Source organism: Procambarus clarkii, chromosome 14, assembly GCF_040958095.1.
Source record: "Procambarus clarkii isolate CNS0578487 chromosome 14, FALCON_Pclarkii_2.0, whole genome shotgun sequence".
Classification (NCBI taxonomy): Eukaryota; Metazoa; Arthropoda; class Malacostraca; order Decapoda; family Cambaridae; genus Procambarus; species Procambarus clarkii.
Window position 1 is genome coordinate 7368386 of NC_091163.1, and position 23061 is coordinate 7391446.

At 42.3% G+C, this 23061-nt stretch overlaps 2 protein-coding genes and 1 long non-coding RNA gene across 11 annotated transcripts in view; all 3 read right to left on the minus strand.

Moving 5' to 3' along the window:
* Positions 1–6020, minus strand: part of LOC123772038 (suppressor of lurcher protein 1) — a 55679-nt gene extending 49659 nt beyond the window's left edge. For 4 of the 6 annotated variants that reach the window (XM_045764905.2, XM_045764927.2, XM_045764917.2 and 1 more), the window contains exon 1: positions 5809–6020. In XM_045764905.2, coding sequence (XP_045620861.2) covers positions 5809–5810 — 2 coding nt within the window. In that variant the 5' untranslated portion in view covers positions 5811–6020. The remainder of the gene's footprint in view (positions 1–5808) is intronic. The other 2 variants (XM_069324312.1, XM_045764908.2) reach the window with 1 other exon arrangement.
* A 1320-nt stretch (positions 6021–7340) lies between these two features.
* On the minus strand, positions 7341–8585 carry LOC123769795 (uncharacterized). The gene is made up of 2 exons (XR_006774283.2): positions 8323–8585; positions 7341–7915 (listed from the first exon to the last, which is right to left on the minus strand). It is a non-coding gene; the product is annotated as an uncharacterized lncRNA (long non-coding RNA).
* A 2500-nt stretch (positions 8586–11085) lies between these two features.
* Positions 11086–23061, minus strand: part of LOC123771996 (cilia- and flagella-associated protein 43) — a 38787-nt gene continuing 26811 nt past the window's right edge. For 2 of the 4 annotated variants that reach the window (XM_069324315.1, XM_069324317.1), the window contains 3 exons: positions 22688–22958; positions 18348–21214; positions 16226–16869 (listed from right to left, as the gene is read on the minus strand). The gene's annotated coding sequence lies outside the window, so the exon portion shown is untranslated. Of the gene's footprint in view, positions 11958–12973; positions 16870–18347; positions 21215–22687; positions 22959–23061 lie in introns of those variants that run through there. The other 2 variants (XR_011228451.1, XM_069324316.1) reach the window with 2 other exon arrangements.

Genomic DNA, 23061 nt, shown 5'->3' on the forward strand with positions numbered 1-23061 from the left:
TTCCTATTTTGACTGGCCAATATAAGAACCGCCTTTAGAAATTTGTGCAAGGAATCGTTCAGGACACTGTATACCACTTATGTAAGACCAATCCTGGAGTATGCAGCTCAAGCCTGGAGTCCATACCTAGTTAAACACAAGACGAAGTTAGAGAAGATTCAGAGGTATGCCACCAGACTGGTCCCGGAACTGAGAGGAATGAGTTACGAGGAAAGGCTAAGGGAGCTGAACCTCACAACCCTGGAAAACAGAAGAGTAAGGGGAGACATGATAACCACCTACAAAATTCTCAGGGTGGACAAAGACAAACTCCTTAGCGCAGGTGGAACACGAACAAAGGGACACAGGTGGAAACTTAGTACCCAGATGAGCCACAGAGACGTTAGAAAGAATTTTTTCAGTGTCAGGGGAGTTAACAAATGGAATGCATTAAGTAGTGTTGTGGTGGAGGCAGACTCCATACACAGTTTCAAATGTAGATATCAGAGCCAAATAGGCTCAGGAATCTGTACACCAGTTGATTGACAGTTGACAGGCGGGACCAAAGAGCCAGAGCTCAACCCCCGCAAACACAACTAGGTGAGTACAACTAGGTGAGCACCTGTAAGTCGCTAAAGCGTTCTGGCACCCACATAACTTGACAAATACTGCTTGCATTAAAGAATTTGGCGATTTTTTTTTTTTCACCAAGAAGCCGAAATTTGATATTTGATGGTGGAGTGGCCCCCGGGACGATGGCCGGGGCGCTTGTGAAATTGAAATTGAAATAAGTTTATTGAGGTAAAATACACACAAAGGGATGAGGTAGCTCAAGCTATTCTCACCCCGTTCAGTACATCGTGTTAATACATACATATAAACACATCACAAACAATAAACATATCACCAAACATTCCGAGAGATAAACATCTACATTTCCACCTGGGGCGCTTGTGAGGGACGCACAACCCCAGGTGGCAACCGTCCCGTTGGCACAGGCTCTCCACCCGGCCCCTGTAACAGCTTCGTGAATCACAGTAATAATCCCGAGGTGCAAGAGGGAGCCATCTTGTAGCAGAGCGGGTAATGAGGCGCTCCCAGACATAAACGACACCTGGACACCAGGCTCCCAGACATAAACGACACCTGGACACCAGGCTCCCAGACATAAACGACACCCGGACACCAGGCTCCCAGACATAAACGACACCTGGACACCAGGCTCCCAGACATAAACGACACCTGGACACCAGGCTCCCAGACATAAACGACACCTGGACACCAGGCTCCCAGACATAAACGACACCCGGACACCAAGCTCCCAGACATAAACGACACCTGTACACCAGGCTCCCAGACATAAACGACACCTGTACACCAAGCTCCCAGACATAAACGACACCCGGACACCAGGCTCCCAGACATAAACGACACCCGGACACCAGGCTCCCAGACATAAACGACACCTGTACACCAAGCTCCCAGACATAAACGACACCTGTACACCAGGCTCCCAGACATAAACGACACCTGTACACCAGGCTCCCAGACATAAACGACACCCGGACACCAGGCTCCCAGACATAAACGACACCTGGACACCAAGCTCCCAGACATAAACGACACCCGGACATGATTTACGGTTAATCATGTACATTAATGGTAGGTCTTATCGCTAACACTCATTTGTTTGAGCTTCGGAGATACTACAGAGTAATAGGGAAGCTGCTGTTATTATTAGTCTTCAAAATAATACACTACTTGCTTCTTAGGAGGCAGGAACTGAAAATAACTTATTAATAGATAAGCAAATCGAAATATAACATGGAAAATATAATGACACATTTAGTAAAGTTGTAATGACATGTTAAATCCAAGATCATTAGGCTATGCAATATGCATTAGTTTATTTGCAGGAAAGTTTCTATAATCAATATTCCAATGTTATGGTTCTAGAATTGTATATTGAGTTATGAAAACAATTGGATGTTTTGTTGTGCCGGATTGGTCAGTCGGTGATCAATGGAAACTGGATACGATTATCTGGGCTTAAATTAATCATTGGTGGTGTTGGCTGTAAAATACTGTATTGCCGCAATTTTGAGGAATATTGGTAAAAATAGTGGTACTGGAGTATTGATGATAGTGGCACTGTGGTGCACTGGTGATAGTGGCACTGGAGCACTGGTGCTAGTGGCACTAGTGCTAATGGCACTGGAGCACTGGTGGTGGAACACTGATGCTAGTGTTTAACACCGTCGCTCAAACATTCTCCCCGATGTCAAAACTTTTCTCCTTCGCTGAAAATGTTTCTGGATTACCAAGAGGTAATTGTTCTTACTATAACTTTAAGCTACCATATCTTTCCATATCTCTAACTTCATACATAATAAACTTGAGCTAAACAGGGTGGGGGGGGTGGAGTTAAGGGTAGTTAACCTGTTGATTTACAGCCTTTACATTGATACATCATTCTTTTCTACAGTAATTAAAAACTTAAAATTTTTGCGGTGGGCAGGACTGTCATTGTTCTGGCGGAGCCTGACACGGGTAACAGACGAGGCTGCTGACCTCGCCAGCACTGATAGCTGTGAGGGGGGCCCATATTACCACCACCCAATACTTTCTCTTTGAAAGATGCTCCTTTCAACCACAAGTCTCCGAGTTAATCTACCGTAAAGCAGCGCTGAAAGAACCTCCTAGGTGAAGTTGAAGATACATCAAATACAGGTAGATACAGCCTATTATGAACCCAAATTTAGAATCATGCGTCTTACCCCAATTCGTTCTAAACGGTTTAGTGACTTTAATCAGTAAGAGCACAACAGTTTCAAATATATACTTCTATACATGGAAGACTGTTCAATTAAGAAACAATATACTATATAAAAACCACTTTGCACGCCCTAATATTTTTTTAAGCCTCTTAAGAAATATTGGGAGTTCTTATTTACCTGGTCTGAATTTGAACGATAATCCTGTTTACTTTCTAAACGAATTTATATCAACTAAAATGTACTGAAACTTAAATAAGCTGAACTATTAATCAACTTGTATAATACCCATTTCATTTGGCGATTACTACGAATATTTTTATTACAGAGAAAGACCGCATATTGGCCATTTTGAACCATTAAATTCCTCCAGCGTCAGGATCAGTATGCCCAGTTAGCCTATCTGAGGTCTCCCTTGCCAACTATATCTTGAGGTTATCTTGAGATTATTTCGGTTGAGTTCTGTTGAACTACAGACTTTCTCCAGAATGTAACCCACAAGTTATACAAGGAAATCATTAGAGCATAACGGGGATCGAACCAGCGTCCTGGGTCACCTCAGATGCACGCCATACCCCTGTTTATTGTTAGGGGCCAGAGGTATTAGATGTAGGGAGGCGTTCATAAAGTCTCTGCCTGTCTGGGAATCAGTTTGGGCATTCAATCTGTTGTGAGCCGACTGCGCTAGCCACTGCTCTAGCTATGGACATGCTGTTCAACACTGAATTGTGACAATCATCCGCCCCGTCCTCTCGTGCTGCCACAACGGACATAAAATAGTGTACTAGAACACCCAAACAGAACCTAACCAAGTGATCCACGTACATGAAACCAATGTTCGGGAGCTACTGTGATATATAGTACATCATTTTGGTCGTTGGGGATTTTGACGTAAAAATACGATGCAATATTCGAGAAGAGGTTGTTTAGAACTGGACAGACACACAATTGTAAACAAAATGAAGGTGTTTATGCTCCAGTAGTCTGAAAAGGCTGATGAAGCAAATGAGTGTGTTTCCTAGATTTTTCCTTCGGCAGCCAGTACGTTACAATAACGAGGCTGAAAATTTAGCACCCAGCCCATATTTCCGCAACCTCTGCCCAATTATTGGAGGCATAAATACTTAATTTTTAAAATCCATAGTAATCCAAGCGAAGTAAAAAAATGTATAAAAATTATAGGTATATTGCCAGGTTGTACGAGATCATGCAACACTAATAGGATGTAGGAAACCGCCAAGATTACAAGTCCACTGGTAACTAGTCAAGTCACCCCCTGTGAAGTAGACAAGTCCAGTGGATACCCCTCAGTCCCTCCCAGAGAAGAACAGATACCACTAACCAATTTTCAACTGACGTCACTCAGCCCAAAACTAATTAATTTTGCTCGATTGATTACCGGATTTCAGAAAAAAATCCAGCTGCTGAATGAACGAACAGGCTCATTAGGTTAATTAATCACCTAACGCTAATTATCCGACTACACTTGCAACACATAACTGGCAAAAATATACACAGCCTTGGCAGTAAATAATAATTATTATTATAAAGCTGTCTAACATGTGCGCTAAATTATTACCAAGCCCTAGGGGCGTGCACACCCATTACCAAGCCTCGGGGCGTGCACACCCATTACCAAGCCTCGGGGCGTGCACACCATTACCAAGCCCTCGGGGCGTGCACACCCATTACCAAGCCTCGGGGCGTGCACACCATTACCAAGCCCTCGGGGCGTGCACACCCATTACCAAGCCTTGGGCGTGCACACCATTACCAAGCCCTCGGGGCGTCCACACCCATTACCAAGCCCTCGGGGCGTCCACACCCATTACCAAGCCCTCGGGGCGTCCACACCCATTACCAAGCCCTCGGGGCGTCCACACCCATTACCAAGCCCTAGGGGCGTCTACACCCATTACCAAGCCCTCGGGGTGTCCACACCATTACCAAGCCCTCGGGGCGTCCACACCATTACCAAGCCCTCGGGGCGTCCACACCCATTACCAAGCCCTCGGGGTGTCCACACCATTACCAAGCCCTCGGGGCGTCCACACCATTACCAAGCCCTCGGGGCGTCCACACCCATTACCAAGCCCTCGGGGCGTGCACACCATTACCAAGCCCTCGGGGCGTCCACACCCATTACCAAGCCCTCGGGGCGTGCACACCATTACCAAGCCCTCGGAGCGTCCACACCCATTACCAAGCCCTCGGGGCGTCCACACCCATTACCAAGCCCTCGGGGCGTCCACACCCATTACCAAGCCCTCGGGGTGTCCACACCATTACCAAGCCCTCGGGGCGTGCACACCATTACCAAGCCCTCGGGGTGTCCACACCATTACCAAGCCCTCGGGGCGTCCACACCCATTACCAAGCCCTCGGGGCGTGCACACCATTACCAAGCCCTCGGGGTGTCCACACCCATTACCAAGCCCTCGGGGCGTGCACACCATTACCAAGCCCTCGGGGTGTCCACACCATTACCAAGCCCTCGGGGTGTCCACACCATTACCAAGCCCTCGGGGCGTCCACACCCATTACCAAGCCCTCGGGGCGTGCACACCATTACCAAGCCCTCGGGGCGTCCACACCCATTACCAAGCCCTAGGGGCGTCCACACCATTACCAAGCCCTCGGGGTGTCCACACCATTACCAAGCCCTCGGGGGGTCCACACCCATTACCAAGCCCTCGGGGCGTGCACACCATTACCAAGCCCTCGGGGCGTGCACACCATTACCAAGCCCTCGGGGCGTGCACACCATTACCAAGCCCTCGGGGCGTGCACACCATTACCAAGCCCTCGGGGCGTGCACACCATTACCAAGCCCTCGGGTGTATAATTTACACAATCCAGAAATATTAACACAAGTTACAGTATTCTTGTATATAGGATTTTCAATATGTATCGAGGCCTGCTACTGGAATTCATGCTTCTAGTCAGTGTTCCATCAGTATACATTAGATATATTTAGAGAAATATATATACATTTCATCGGTTGACAAATAACATTAACCTGGGCCATTAGAAAAGTGCATTTAACTAAACTTACATTTAGCAACTCGGCAAACAGACAAGGCTTTGGCACAACCAGTTGGCACGCCCGTGACGAACCCAGCACGTAGGCACGGGGCTTCAATGTGGCCACACACACACACACGTGCTCGGGTACGTACACACACCTCACACGTGGGTCGACCAGAGCACCGCCTCACGCACCAACACCCTACACGTGCATCGCTGGGGCCGCCTCGGGCACTTGTGGCTTGATAGTTGCTGCTCCTGCCTCTTCCCTCTCACCACCCAACGTATCATACTGCTCTTGTCACTCATATCTTCGTATATCAAATATCTTCCCAAGATATGTATATAAAATATTTAAGTACAAAATAGTATTATCTAAGTTATATTTTGTGTAAATGGAAATGGCATGAATAATTTCGGATTACTGAAATTTTGTACGCCCGGCAGCTCTAAAAATGTTTTCCATTCTTTGACAGGTAGAGTTAATGACGCCATAATAATGGGGAATGGACAGCACTCACTTCTGGGGCTGTCTTTGGTGACAGCTCCTCCTCCGTCAAGGCGTCTGGCGTCTGGCGTCTGGCGTTCTGGCGTCTGCCTTGACATGCAGACGTTCTAATCTCAAGATAATCTCTGCACCATCACCAACAACTTAAATCCTCGTTATAAATATGGTTTTCATGCAGTGAAATCTTCAATGCACACGATATCTACCACTGATACACCCTTTCTTCTCTGGTCGATCTTAAAACCCGTACTCAGGGTAATTTGTTACGAAAACAGTGTATTTTAACATAGTCCATACTATGTTTTAAATATTCTTAGGCGTATATTAGATTACGTTACTTAAGATGTTATATTTGTAACGTTTACAATAACAAAAAAACACTACCTATGAGTTGCAAAAACGAGATAGGTCATTAAGGTATATGTAAGTATTAGACACATGTGCTTGGATGGGTCACCACTGCCAAGTACAGTGACGGTCTATAGTTGAGGAGTCAAGGGTTAGTACAGAAGGTTATCTTGTTTGTGTTGACCGGATGAACAATATCTGGCTAAGTGTTTATACCTGGAGAATACCTGGGGGTTCTGGGAGTTCTTCTCCTCCCCGAGTCCGGCCTGAGGCCAGGCTCAACTCGGTATGACTCTTAGCGTCCCCGCGGCCCGGTCGTCGACCACGCCTCCTTTTTGTTACACACCCCCAGGAAGCAGCCCGTAGCAGCTGTCTAACTCCCAGGTACCTATTTACTGCTAAATGAACAGGGGCATCAGGGTGAAAGAAGCATTTTGCCCATTTGTCTCCGCCTTCACCGGGGATCGAACCCGGAACCTCAGGACTACGAATCCGAAGCGCTGTCCATTCAGCTGTCAGGGTCCTGTTAACAGATAATTAATGAACACTGTTGATAGTTAACATTGCTAATGTATTAAGGATATTTATTGTTGATCGGTGTTCTCGCGTTTTTGTTTCTGCTTAGGATAATATTACAAACAATAATCTAGATGGTGATCAATAATGTAAAAACGTATGACCATGAAAGAAAATTAAACAATATATGTAATCACGCTTTAATCAATACCATTTCTTAGGGACTAAATTAATTAACAGGAGTGACACCTAAGAAACATGATCCACTGTGCTTCAGTCATAGCGTACAAGAGGGAAGTCAGCTTTTCTCATAGCGTGTTTTTGGTTCAGTGAATGGTCGAGGGCGCCATGCAATGTTTGGCCAACACACCTCTGCTGGGGAGGTGTGTTGGGACATCTTACGGTGATGGGTCGTCACTAGCAGTAGGAGTTCTAGCAATAGCAAAGTCCCGCCGGCAGCAGGAACTCCACCACCAGCAGAAGCCCCACTAGCAGCAGGAGCCCCCCTCTACCAGCAGCAGGAGCTCCACCACCAGCAGGAGCTCCAGTAGAAGCCCCACTAGCAGCAGAAGGACCTCCAGAAGCAGCAGGAGCCCCCTCTACCAGCAGCAGGAGCTCCAACACCAGCAGGAGCTCCACCACCAGCAGAAGCTCCACCACCAGCAGGAGCTCCAGCAGAAGCCCCACTAGCAGCAGGAGCCCCACCGCCGACAACACACACCCCGCTGACGGATGGTGAGCTTGTCACAGGTCAGGCAGGACTCTGTTATAGAGAAAACGATGAGTTACTCTGACTATGCCGTCTCGAAATGTATGAGAGATTAATGACTTTTTAATAAATATAAGTTTCTATTATGTAAACGTAATCAGATCCTCTAACATTTTATTTATAAGTAAAATATGAATATAATTTGACAATTTTTTTTGCTGTTGGCTTGAGTAATTGCAATGCTAATATTTAAACAAAATCTATATTCACACAATAGGCTACATTCACATCAAATGATCCACCAAATTATACCTTCTTGAGTTTATCTTGAGATGGTTTCGGGGCTTTTTAGTGTCCCCGCGGCCCGGTCCTCGACCAGGCCTCTACCCCCAGGAAGCAGCCCGTGACAGCTGACTAAGACCCAGGTACCTATTTTACTGCTATTTTACTATTTTACCTACCCTTACTGCCATTCCATCTTTCGTTGGTAGAAAGATGTCCTGCAGAGGATCGTCGAGAAGATGACAGAGGTGTTACTGAGGGAGGAAGTGACTTTGACAGTTTCCCTGGAAGAGGCCTTGTATTAGCAGCCTCACGAGAGTGCCGGAGCTCAGCGTAGGCCTCAAATAGACTGAGGGCGGCCACCAGGATCAATAAAGAAAGGAGGCGCATGATGGGAAGAGAGCTGAAGGTGTTGGCCTTAAGAGTGCTGCTCAATGACTGTGACGTCAAACCATGAGTCCCTGTTTATATCTGGCACCTTATGGTGTCAGCAGCCTAGCCCCGCCTCTCCAGTTGCCACAACGGATAGAAAATGCTGTACTAAAACCATCCCTAAAACACCTGAACCTACTCTACGACCAACGCATAGAAAACGTATATTGATGACCTTTTCAATATTCTGCAACACAGACGGTGCAAAATAGTCTTCCCAGCTTGGTGCCATGTTTTGACAATTATTTATTATCGACTTTAACAAGCAGGGATTTATATACGTGAAGTTGAAACACACATATACCCTGTGACTGGGGACAAGTGACAGGATGAGCAACCCAGCGGGTTTTCTTCCTATTGGGGAGTGTTGTACATGCTGCTATGGCGGTATGTCCACTCACAGGATGAGTGGCGCTGCCCAATACTGTCACTATAGCGGTGTGTCCACTCACAGGATGAGTGACGCTGCCCAATACTGTCACTATGGCGGTGTGTCCACTCACAGGATGAGTGGCGCTGCCCAATACTGTCACTATGGCGGTGTGTCCACTCACAGGATGAGTGACGCTGCCCAAACAACTCTCCCCTCGGGGCAGATTAAAAAAATTACCTTGTGACGAGAGATATTTGTGCCTGAGTGACAATCTTCTCTTGTGTTAAACCTCCCTCAGCACCTCCCCGTTACTGGAAGCCGAATGGTCTATTGCACACTTCTCTTATTCAGAGAAGTGTGCCCCCCCCCACACACACACACCCGAAGCACCTCTCCTGACTAGAGGCAGCTAAGTCTTAACTCCCCTGTTATGGCCCAGTTATTATATATGTCCATAACAAAGCCATAATTTATATTTACCAGTGTAGAATATAAATGTCGTACTTACCTGGTTGATACCTGGTTGATGGGGTTCTGGGAGTTCTTCTACTCCCCAAGCTCGGCCCGAGGCCAGGCTCGACTTGTGAGAGTTTGGTCCACCAGGCCAAACACCTGCTTGCAGCGGCCCGCAGACCCACATACCCACCACAGCCCGGCTGATCCGGAACTTCTCTTAGAAAACAGTCCAGTTTTCTCTTGAAGATGTCCACGGTTGTTCAGGCAATATTTCTTATAGTCGCCGGGAGGACGTTAAACAACCGCGGACCTCTGATGTTTATACACTGTTCTCTGATTGTGTCTATGGTACCTCTGCTCTTCACTGGTTCTATTCTGCATTTTCTTCCATATCGTCCACTCCAGTATGTTATTATTTTACTGTGTAGATTTGGGACCTGGCCCTCCAGTATTTTCCATGTGTATATTATTTGGTATCTCTCTCCTCTCAACTTAATCAACACTTCATAACATCCTCCCACACCTGCACCTGACTAGAGACACAGAAGTCTTACCTACCACCCACCTTTTTTATTATTATTATTAACACATTTTGGTATATCTGCATGTATGCATCTACCCTAGTATATCATCTTATGAAATGATAAAGCTTTCTATTCTATTATATATGATTATTTATTATTTTTATTTGAGTTAAAACTAACATAGAAATACGACCAAACCAAACCTAAACTAACATAATTGTCAGTTATTCATATTCTTAATATAATAAAATAATATTAATTCAAATAAACCAGTTAGAATGTTCTTGAAAATAACGAAAATCACTTGCCTATTAGGCAAGTTATATATATATATATATATATATATATATATATATATATATATATATATATATATATATATATATATATATATATATGTCGTACCTAGTAGCCAGAACGCACTTCTCAGCCTACTATGCAAGGCCCGATTTGCCTAATAAGCCAAGTTTTCCTGAATCATTATATTTTCTCAATTTTTTTTCTTATGAAATGATAAAGCTACCCATTTCATTATGTATGAGGTCAATTTTTTTTTATTGGAGTTAAAATTAACGTAGATATATGACCGAACCTAACCAACCCTACCTAACCTAACCTAACCTATCTTTATAGGTTAGGTTAGGTTAGGTAGCCAAAAAAGTTAGGTTTGGTTAGGTTAGGTAGGTTAGGTAGTCGAAAAACCATTAATTCATGAAAACTTGGCTTATTAGGCAAATTGGGCCTTGCATAGTAGGCTGAGAAGTGCGTTCTGGCTACTAGGTACGACATATATATATATATATATATATATATATATATATATATATATATATATATATATATATATATATATATATATATGTGTATATCACGAAAATAAACACGTGATTAAGAATGTGACAATGTCAGACCACGGAGGAAAAATGAAACAGGAAATGTGACCTTCTGAAGATGTATTTAATATACGAAAGTACTTAAGGAAATTTCCTGTTTCATTTTTCCTCCGTGGTCTGACATTGTCATATATATATATATATATATATATATATATATATATATATATATATATATATATATATATATATATATATATATATATATATATATATATATATATATATATACAGAATATGAATTAGGTAAATAAATTACAGATATGTATGATTATACTTTATTTAAGATACAGTTTATGTATTGAGATTACAGGGATGCTCTCGTCTGTCTCTGGACAGATGTCGCAGGAGAGACACAAGGAAAATATATCTTAATGATATGTTGCGATATGCTTGGCTAGATAACAAGCCTCCTAGCTCGATATCTTGAGTCATGTAAGGGAGTCAAAGGTTATAAAGGTGCCATTTTAGCTCCAACTGAACAAAATCCTCAAGAACAATGGGGGGACCTTTGACAAGCCTCCGGCTTTCTATCCCCGTCGTGGCCACTAGGTGTTGGCCCTCATGTAAATTTAGATAAATAGCAAGTGATACAAATGTGGCAACAAATTCTTAAAAAAGTCTTACAACCACTGTCACAACTAGGTGAGTGTACATATATACAAACATACAAAAACTATTCTGAGCATGCAGTCCCGGCATGGTGCCCTTGTATGAATAAGCCCGGAACAAAACTAGGACATGATAACAACATGTGTGGATTTTAATGGTAATTGTCAAAGTAGTGAAGAAACAGAATGGTTGAAGACGTCAGCGCAGATCATCAAAGGATGTCATCAAGGGTATTCCTAAACGGGAGTTTAGCTTACTTGGCTGCTCGGACAGCCAGTCTATAGTTAGTGGTTGGTAGTAAAGGTTGACCTCGAGCTGGCAGTGAAGGACTATCTCGAGCTGGTGGAAATGGACGTCATACTGTTGGAAATTGACTTCTAAATGTCTGCCGCTGGACCGCATTGAAACTTGACTAGTCGATGACGCATGGAAATTGACCTTCGGAAGAAGATTGAGGCGGTGGTGTGGGTGGCAACGAAGATCAGTCAGGAGCGGGGAGGGCGCCGTGCCTGAATTAGTGTCGTCTGGGAAACAGAAATGAATGTATGATTAAAAAGGTTTATATAAGAAAACATACAATAGCAGTTTTAAAAGTTAACTGGACAAATATATATATATATATATATATATATATATATATATATATATATATATATATATATATATATATATATATATATATATATATGTTATATATATATATATATATTATATATATATATATATATATATATATATATATATATATATATGTTATATATATATATATATATTATATATATATATATATATATATATATATATATATATATATATATATATATATGTTATATATATATATATATTATATATATATATATATATATATATATATATATATATATATATATATATATATATATATATATATATATATATATATATATATGTTCGTCTACCATGGTGGCGAAGCCAGGAAGATGAATTTCGACCTTGCATGATACAAACCATAATATTAATAAACAAGGTTTAACAAATGTTAATAATAATTGATATGTAACTTAAATACTGAAGAATGTTGTCACTATATTAAAAAGTGATGCTTGAATGAGCTTCCAACTGATACTAAAGCTCTCCACTGTGAAAGCCACACTGAAAGCCTCATGAAATCGGACCTTTTTTTTTTTTATTTACATTGATTTGCCATTTTCAGTTCCCGTATTGGTCTCCATAGTCTAGAAACTCATGAATATTCTGTACAAAAAGACGGTACTATGTAGACGGTGACAGCTTTCTATGATAATTATTATTTACTCTTCCCTGACTATGTTTTGGGGGGATTGAGTTCGATAAAATAATGAAGTTAACATTTCGCGTCTCCTAGGCTATTTCAAGATTGTCCGGCAATTACAAGAAATATATAACAAATATGAATAAAATAAATAAGTTAAATAAAAGTGATTATGAAAGATTTGGAAAATGTTCATGAATGATATCACACAACAGCTACACAAGAACAAAATATAGACCTACAGTCTTCCAAGATGGCCACACCACTCACCGAAATTCATGCCCGAAAGCAGGCAAGGGCCTGGGGAATGGTCTAGGATCTGGGAGGTATGGCGGACGGTAAGGGCGGGGATAAAAAGCTTGGGACGGGACGGCGGCCATTAGAACCATGAGAACAAGAGCCAGGAGGTGAAGGAGACGCATGGTGGTCTTGTACGGACAGAGTTGTGATCCTCCAGTCAGCCACTCCGCTACTGACGACTCTAGCCCAACCCTTGCCTTATATCATCATATTCACACTGATATTCCACTGTGTGGCACCTGTCTTACCTCCTCTCCTCAAGGGAAAACCCTGAGTTAGGGCAAGTCACTGAAATCAAGAATTATGAGTCCGTAATTGTTAAAAAAAATGCCTTGGAGTTTATTGGGCAGCGCCACTCATCATATACTTGTATCAGTAAAGAGTAATGCTGGTATAAAAAATACCAGTAACGCTATCGTACGCGAGCGTGACCACTTTTGTGGTCACGCTCACAAGTGCTCGCAAAACCACACCACGGAGTTTTTGTGGACACTACAACAGCTCACTTACGCCAGCTATTGTAGTGCCCTTGTACACCCTTTAGAGGTTGATAGACAATAAGGCTAACACCAAATATACTCTTCCTGCCATACACGGCCGTCTTGGCATACTTACGGTATTACCGAAAGCTCTGCGCACACTGTCAACTTTTGAAGTATTCAACGTCTCTAGTTAATGTAAAAGTTAAAATATTAATGGTTTTTATGACTTTAAAATAAAATTTAATTAAAATTTCAATAAGTGTTCTGATTTTTCTTCTTAATGCTGCAGAAAAGAGATTGGTTCACCCGAGTTTAATAGCGTCAACGCCAGCTTTGATACGGCGAGACTAGGCTACACATAGTTATGATGCATGTCGGTAATAGGTGCTCATTTATCAGCGTTTCGGGTAAGAAAAGTCTAACCGGGTACTGTGACTGTTGAATAGCTGTGCCCGGTTTGTATTCAAACAAATAACCCCTGGACCTTAATTGCAAAATTGTTCAAAACATTTCACAAATGAGAACAGATGAATCCTACAGTGCTCGGAGACGAAGACAGTAGGCACTGTGCCACTCACCTCTTACTTTCCGCCATAGATGCCATAATCGCCGTAATCAACAAAGGGTCTTGGATAGGGCCTCAGTGGACGGTCAGGGCGGGGAATGAAAGCCTGGGACGGGACGGCGGTCATGAGAGCCACGAGAAGAAGAGCCAGGAGGTGAAGGAGACGCATGGTGGTCTTGGAGAACTGTTGGGGGCGTCGTAGCAGCTGAGATCCTCCAGTCAGTCACTCCACTACTAATGGGCTCACACCGACCCGCGCCTTATATAATAAATTCCCGTTGACGGGGGACAGGAAGCCTGTGTGTTTATATATATACATATACACACTTCAGGCTTGTATCTAGGCATTTTCCCCCAAGGTCGAACTGCTGACCATCGCCAGGATGCACCCCTCCCCCCAAACAGTTGCCTAATTCCCGGGTACCTACTTACTGTTAGGTGAAAAGAAACGGGTTGAATAATTTCTGTCCCACCTGGGAATCGAATCCAGGACCCTCGATTGTGTGTCGAGAACGAAGCCAACTGTTTTATATGCATGTAAGATCAAAGACGATGAACGGGCATGAACTGTATGTTTGGAGTATGAGAATATAACACATCACAGTCAGTACAGAAACAGGAGTTGCTATCATGACCGGTGCAGCAGTTGCTATCATGACCGGTACAGCAGTTGGTATCATGACCGGCACAACAGTTGCTATCTTGACCGGTACAGTTGTTAACAAAATTCTTAAGTTAGTAACTTTAGCCATAAAAATATGCATCATAAATTTGATTCCGTGCAAGAGTCCTGAAGTTACATTAAGACTTGTAACTACGGTTGAAAGTTTACTTTTCGGTAGAGCATTCCTGGAGAAGGGTTTACTGCATTGTAGAGTATTCCAATAGGCATGTTTACATCAAGGCTGAGTATCCCTGAAGAAGGTTTACATTGTTGAATATACATTTATCCACTTCAATTCCTAGACTGAAGTTTAAATAACGTTGCTTAAGGTAATATTAATTTATTTTAAAACTGGACAGAATAACTCTTGTTGTTTCCCTATATTCTGGGAATTTTAGTGTTCAAGAACGTTATCATGTTCATTGCTCATCCCCTTCCCAGAGCCTAGTGATGTGTTGAGAATGTCTCTCGCAACCCCTTCCCCACTTTTATTTTTCTTTCTGGTGGGTCCAGGAGCAGACTACTACTGACTCCTGTTAGCAGGCTTAGACCAGCAGTCGAAATTTGGTTGTGGGTACCAGCTAAGGTGCTTTCCAAACTCCAGGTATGTTTATTACGTCTGGTTGCTTTTATTGCTATTAATTCTGATAGAATTTACCTACTTAAAATTATCTGTTAGATTAAGGACCTGCCCGAAATGCTGCGCGTACTAGAGGCTTTACAAGTGTAATTACTGTACTATGCTATGTATTCTCACAAACCCAATGTACCTTCATGTATATAAATAAATATATAAATAAATTGTACACCCATGGTTGAGTAAGGGGCGTGTATCTAAGACAGTGACTTGTCAGCCTCTTATTGAATCACTTGTGATATAAGATTTTTTTTTTTTTTTTTTTTTTTTTTTTTTTTTTTTTTTTTTTTTTTTTTTTAGATATATACAAGAGTTGTTACATTCTTGTACAGCCACTAGTACGCGTAGCGTTTCGGGCAAGTCCTTAATCCTATGTTCCCTGGAATACGATCCCCAGCCGCGAAGAATCGTTTTTTCATCCAAGTACACATTTTACTGTTGCGTTAAACAGAGGCTACAGTTAAGGAATTGCGCCCAGTAAATCCTCCCCGGCCAGGATACGAACCCATGACAGCGCTCGCGGAACGCCAGGCGAGTGTCTTACCACTACACCACGGAGACTGCAATTTATTTATATGTATATGTATTTGTGTAAATAATTGCATATATATGTACATGTGTATGTAATATTAACAATTGTGTAACTAGCTTCAAAAGATTTTCACTTGCTAAATGAACTCTGGGGTTCAGTTCCTGAATCGATTATGTGCCTCTGTAACCTTTCCACCACCGCCCACGGAATGGGTATGAGGTGCATAATAAAGAAAGAAATTGAATTCCTGTGCTCCTCGATTGTGAGTCGAGGGTGTACACTACTGAGCCACAGGACCCACATAAACAAATCTTTGTAGGCATGATATACATAATGACTCCATGATATAATGCTCTTTATTGACACAAGAAGGACAGTGCAGGAGAGGACGCCTTGCATTTACTCATAAATTGTGGAATTTATTATGGAAATTATTTAAAATATTTCCTAAATTATTTCTTTACAGCAAAGGTCTTCAAATGTGGACACAAAATTAAGCTAAATTTAACCCAGAGAATGACAAGTGACCTGAAGGAATTATTAACATGTTTCAAATTATTAAGACTCCAGATTTACACAAGCCTAGTACACCTGCCTTTCTCAACGTCATGAAAATAATGATGATGGGCAGGTGAACCTCTCTCATAGAAGGAATGAAGACAAAATAATAACCAAGTCAATCAGCGAGGTCAGTTCAGATCAGTTAACTGAAGTCAGTCAAAGGAGGACATCAACGGGAGACGTGAGCAGGGGTCAGCAGCCATACGCCTGACCACCTTGGTTTCTCGGACGGCTGACATATCGGTGGACGTCGGCCTACTTGCTCTTGAACCTCTGGATGATAGAGATCAACATTTGTAGATAGTGAATACCGATTATCGCATGCCTGTTGTAGATGGAGGTGTGGCTGGAGGCGGAGGTGTGGCTGGTGATGGTAGAGGACCAGCCAAGAGGGAAGGGAAGCCGTCCGGGAGTGTTACTTCACGCTAAGGAAACCAAATAAACGTCTGGTAAAGCACATTTGTTAAAACAAGATAAATATATTATTTATAACATTAACAGAACAATAGATATATAAAAGCTTCCCGGAAAAGCAGAAATTTATATACATATATCTTACGCTGACATTAAAGTAAGTTAAATTTATTGGCGACATCATATCATGCATTTCACGTTTTCAAATTTGGCAATATGATGTATATATCATTTTGGGAAATGACAAAAGCTAATGGTAATTAGTACTGGAAATAATATCTGCTACAGGGCGCCAAGTATCATTGTTGGTATTAAATTATCATTCTCCTAAGGTGACATGGGCGTAAACACTTTAGCTTTTTGTTGTCTCAATGGTACGTAAGACATGTAATGTCTATAATGTCCTCTATGGTAATGTTTTATAGAGTCCACTCTATAAAATGCTGAATTTCCAGCAATAAAGGATCTTTGCACGTTTTCCAGGTCAGCAGTTTCTCCAGCTCTAAACGGGGGATGTTATTGTACAACAATAATGTACCCTAGAGAGTACTAGTGGGTGGGTGGGTGGATATACATTATTATGTTCTTATACGACTCGTGCGTATTAGTGGCTCTAGGTATTGCATGTACTAGCTCTATCTGTAATTCCAACATTATGTTTGTAACTCTTCATCTATGTATGTAAATTTTTTAATTTGAATTTTGAACTGTTCATATCCTGCCTTGCCTAGTTTCTTGAGTATATACAAACTATCGTAAAAACTCAACTGGTTGACAAATACTCCACCAAATGAAGGAGATATAACTTTGTCTCACTTGAGTATGGAAGTCAGAGCCATGAATCTGAGGGGAAGGGGGAATTATCAGGGTGAAGTGCCAAGCCATTACGACTAAATAGCACAGCCATGAATCGAAGCCTAGCGACGCGTCGATAGGCTTCTTCTGATCTCCGCAGTGTGAGTAGACAAAGTTAATCTTATTGAGGAACAAGGACCAGATTCATGAAGCAGTTACTCAAGTACTTACGAACGTGTACATCTTTCCTCAATCTTTGACGGCTTTGGTTACATTTATTAAACAGTTTACAAGCATGAAGACTTCCCAATCATCTCTTGTTATTGTTATAAACAACCTCCTGGTGCTTCGGAGCTCATTAACTGTTTAATAATTGTAAACAAAGCCGTCAAAGATTGAGGAAAGATGGACAGGTTCGTAAGTGCTTGCGTAACTGCTTCGTGAATCTGGCCCTCAAGTCCATAACAAACGGGAGAGGACCTGGGCCACCGTTCATAGGTCTACCGGAGCTGGCCATGACAACAGACCCTCATGCTAGTCAGTCTTTGTGTTCCACAGCTAAACATAATAACTGATTTTCGCGGCGTTAAAATATAAATGCTTTCCATATGTGAATTGATCATATATATGATGTACTAATGTGAATTATAACTTTAAGAGAAGTGAGTGAACGGGCTCGGTGTATGTCACTTACCTCTTACTTGCCTGGACGGTAGCCAGGACGGCGAAGTGGACGGTAGACAGGACGGTAGGGGGGGGGACGGTAAACATTGGACGCCTGGGATGGGACGGCGGCCATAAGAGCAACGAGGGCAACACTCAGCAGGAGGTAGAGAAGACGCATGGTGGTGGTATAGAGTTGATGGGGCTTGTAACAATTGTGCTTCAGCAGTCAGTCGCTCCACAAGTGACTCCTTCACCTCAAGCCTCACCTTATATGAGTCCCACTGTCCCACAGGTGTTCACCCGCCCGGTAACTAATGCCTGGAGTACGCAGGGAGAGGGAGGGGATGACGTAGAAACCCAAAATATTAATAACTGAGGGGGGGTTGGTGGTTGGGGGGTGACGTAGAAACCCGAGATATAATAAACAATGTTATTGTTATTTTCATTAACACATTTAGGTACATCTGTATATGTACATTCTCATCCTAGACTATATGAAGGGGAGTACAGAGTGTGCCATGAGCTAGCTACGTGATGCTAAATATCCCCATTACATAGGATGGTTAGTTATATTGTAGCTAACCAATAGTACCAACCCTTGCCTTATATCATCATATTCACACTAATATTCCACTGTGTGGCACCTGTCTTACCTCCTCTCCTCAAGGGAAATCTCTTGAGGTTGTCTTGAGATGATTTCGGGGCTTTTTAGTGTCCCCGCGGCCCGGTCCTCGACCAGGCCTCCACCCCCAGGAAGCAGCCCGTGACAGCTGACTAACACCCAGGTACCTATTTTACTGCTAGGTAACAGGGCCACAGGGTGAAAGAAACTCTGCCCCATTGTTTCTCGCCGGCGCCTGGGATCGAACCCGGGACCACAGGATCATAAGTACAGCGTGCTGCCTGCTCGGCGGACCGGCAGGGAAAACCCTGAGTTAGGGCAAGTCACTGAAACCAAAAATTATGAGTCCGTAATTGTTAAAAAAATGCTTTGGAGTTTATTGGGCAGCAGTTGCTAACTTGACCGGTACATCAGTTGCTAACTTGACTGGCACAACAGTAGCTATCTTGACCGGTACAGTTGTTAACAAAATTCTTAAGTTAGTAACTTCAGCCATAAAAATATGCATCATAAATTTGATTCCGTGTAAGAGTCCTGAAGTTACATTAAGACTTGTAACTACGGTTGAAAGTTTACTTTTCGGTAGAGCATTCCTGGAGAAGGGTTTACTGCATTGTAGAGTATTCCAATAGGCATGTTTACATCAAGGCTGAGTATCCCTGAAGAAGGTTTACATTGTTGAATATACATTTGTCCCTTCAATTCCTAGACTGAAGTTTAAATAACGATGCTTAAGGTAATATTAATTTATTTTAAAACTGGACAGAATAACTCTTGTTTTTCCCTATATTCTGGGAATTTTAGTGTTCAAGGACGTTATCATGTTCATTGCTCATCCCCTTCCCAGAGCCTAGTGATGTGTTGAGAATGTCTCTCGCAACCCCTTCCCCACTTTTATTTTTCTTTCTGGTGGGTCCAGGAGCAGACTACTACTGACTCCTGTTAGCAGGCTTAGACCAGCAGTCGAAATTTGGTTGTGGGTACCAGCTAAGGTGCTTTCCAAACTCCAGGTACGTTTATTACGTCTGGTTGCTTTTATTGCTATTAATTCTGAAAGAATTTACCTACTTAAAATTATCTGTTAGATTAAGGACCTGCCCGAAACGCTGCGCGTACTAGTGGCTTTACAAGAGTGTAATTACTGTACTATGCTATGTATTCTCACAAACCCAATGTACCTTCTTGTATATAAATAAATAAATAAATTGTACACCCATGGTTGAGTAAGGGGCGTGTATCTAAGACAGTGACTTGTCAGCCTCTTATTGAATCACTTGTGATATAAGATTATTTATATGTATATGTATTTGTGTAAATAATTGCATATATATGTACATGTGTATGTAATATTAACAATTGTGTAACTAGCTTCAAAAGATTTTCACTTGCTTAGCTAAATGAACTCTGGGGTTCAGTTCCTGAATCGATTATGTGCCTCTGTAACCCTTTCCACCACCGCCCACGGAATGGGTATGAGGTGCATAATAAAGAAAGAAATTGAATTCCTGTGCTCCTCGATTGTGAGTCGAGGGTGTACACTACTGAGCCACAGGACCCACATAAACAAATCTTTGTAGGCATGATATACATAATGACTCCATGATATAATGCTCTTTATTGACACAAGAAGGACTTAAGACAGTGCAGGAGAGGACGCCTTGCATTTACTCATAAATTGTGGAATTTATTATGGAAATTATTTAAAATATTGCCTAAATTATTTCTTAACAGCAAAGGTCTTCAAATGTGGACACAAAATTAAGCTAAATTTAAATTTTAACGACCAAAACACAAAAGATGTGAACAGTTTTGATGTGTACGGAGAGGTTCAAAGGTTTCAAATTATTAAGACTCCAGATTTACACAAGCCTAGTACACCTGCCTTTCTCAACGTCATGAAAATAATGATGATGGGCAGGTGAACCTCTCTCATAGAAGGAATGAAGACAAAGTAGTAACCAAGTCAATTAGCGAGGTCAGTTCAGATCAGTTAACTGAAGTCAGTCAAAGGAGGACATCAACGGGAGACGTGAGCAGGGGTCAGCAGCCATACGCCTGACCACCTTGGTTTCTCGGACGGCTGACATATCGGTGGACGTCGGCCTACTTGCTCTTGAACCTCTGGATGATAGCGATCAACATTTGTAGATAGTGAATACCGATTATCGCATGCCTGTTGTAGATGGAGGTGTGGCTGGAGGCGGAGGTGTGGCTGGTGATGGTAGAGGACCAGCCAAGAGGGAAGGGAAGCCGTCCGGGAGTGTTACTTCACGCTAAGGAAACCAAATAAACGTCTGGTAAAGCACATTTGTTAAAACAAGATAAATATATTATTTATAACAATAACAGAACAATAGATATATAAAAGCTTCCCGGAAAAGCAGAAATATATATACATATATCTTACGCTGACATTAAAGTAAGTTAAATTTATTGGCGACATCATATCATGGTTTCACGCTTTCAAATTTGGCAATATGATGTATATATCATTTTGGGAAATGACAAAAGCTAATGGTAATTAATACTGGAAATAATATCTGCTACAGGGCGCCAAATATCATTGTTGGTATTAAATTATCATTCTCCTAAGGTGACATGGGCGTAAACACTTTAGCTTTTTGTTGTCTCAATGGTACGTAAGACATGTAATGTCTATAATGTCCTCTATGGTAATGTTTTATAGAGTCCACTCTATAAAATGCTGAATTTCCAGCAGTAAAGGATCTTCGCACGTTTTCCAGGTCAGCAGTTTCTCCAGCTCTAAACGGGGGATGTTATTGTGCAACAATAATACACCCTAGAGAGTACTAGTGGGTGGGTGGGTGGATATACATTATTATGTTCTTATACGACTCGTGCGTATTAGTGGCTCTAGGTATTGCATGTACTAGCTCTATCTGTAATTCCAACATTATGTTTGTAACTCTTCATCTATGTATGTAAAAATTTGAATTTTGAACTCTGTTCATATCCTGCCTTGCCTAGTTTCTTAAGTATATACAACCTATCGTAAAAACTCAACTGGTTGACAAATACTCCACCAAATGAAGGAGATTTAACTTTGTCTCACTTGAGTATGGAAGTCAGAGCCATGAATCTGAGGGGAAGGGGGAATTATCAGGGTGAAGTGCCAAGCCATTACGACTAAATAGCACAACCATGAATCGAAGCCTAGCGACGCGTCGATAGGCTTCTTCTGATCTCCGCAGTGTGAGTAGACAAAGTTAATCTTATTGACGAACAAGGACCAGATTCATGAAGCAGTTACTCAAGTACTTACGAACGTGTACATCTTTCCTCAATCTTTGACGGCTTTGGTTACATTTATTAAACAGTTTACAAGCATGAAGACTTCCCAATCATCTCTTGTTATTGTTATAAACAACCTCCTGGTGCTTCGGAGCTCATTAACTGTTTAATAATTGTAAACAAAGCCGTCAAAGATTGAGGAAAGATGGACAGGTTCGTAAGTGCTTGCGTAACTGCTTCGTGAATCTGGCCCTCAAGTCCATAACAAACGGGAGAGGACCTGGGCCACCGTCCATAGGTCTACCGGAGCTGGCCATGACAACAGACCCTCATGCTAGTCAGTCTTTGTGTTCAACAGCTAAACATAATAACTGATTTTCGCGGCGTTAAAATATAAATGCTTTCCAAATGTGAATTGATCATATATATGATGTACTAATGTGAATTATAACTTTAAGAGAAGTGAGTGAACGGGCTCGGTGTATGTCACTTACCTCTTACTTGCCTGGACGGTAGCTAGGACGGTAGGCAGGACGGTAGGCGGGACGGTAACCATTGGACGCCTGGGATGGGACGGCGGCCATAAGAGCAACGAGGGCAACACTCAGCAGGAGATGGAGAAGACGCATGGTGGTGGTATAGAGTTGTTGGGGCTTGTAACAATTGTGCTTCAGCAGTCAGTCGCTCCACAAGTGACTCCTTCACCTCAAGCCTCGCCTTATATGCACTGTCCCACTGACCCACAGGTGTTCACCCGCCCGGTAACTAATGCATGGAGTATGCAGGGAGATGGTGGGGGGGGCGTAGAAACCCAAAATATTAATAACAGAGGGGGTGGGGAGGGGGGTGACGTAGAAACTCGAGATAT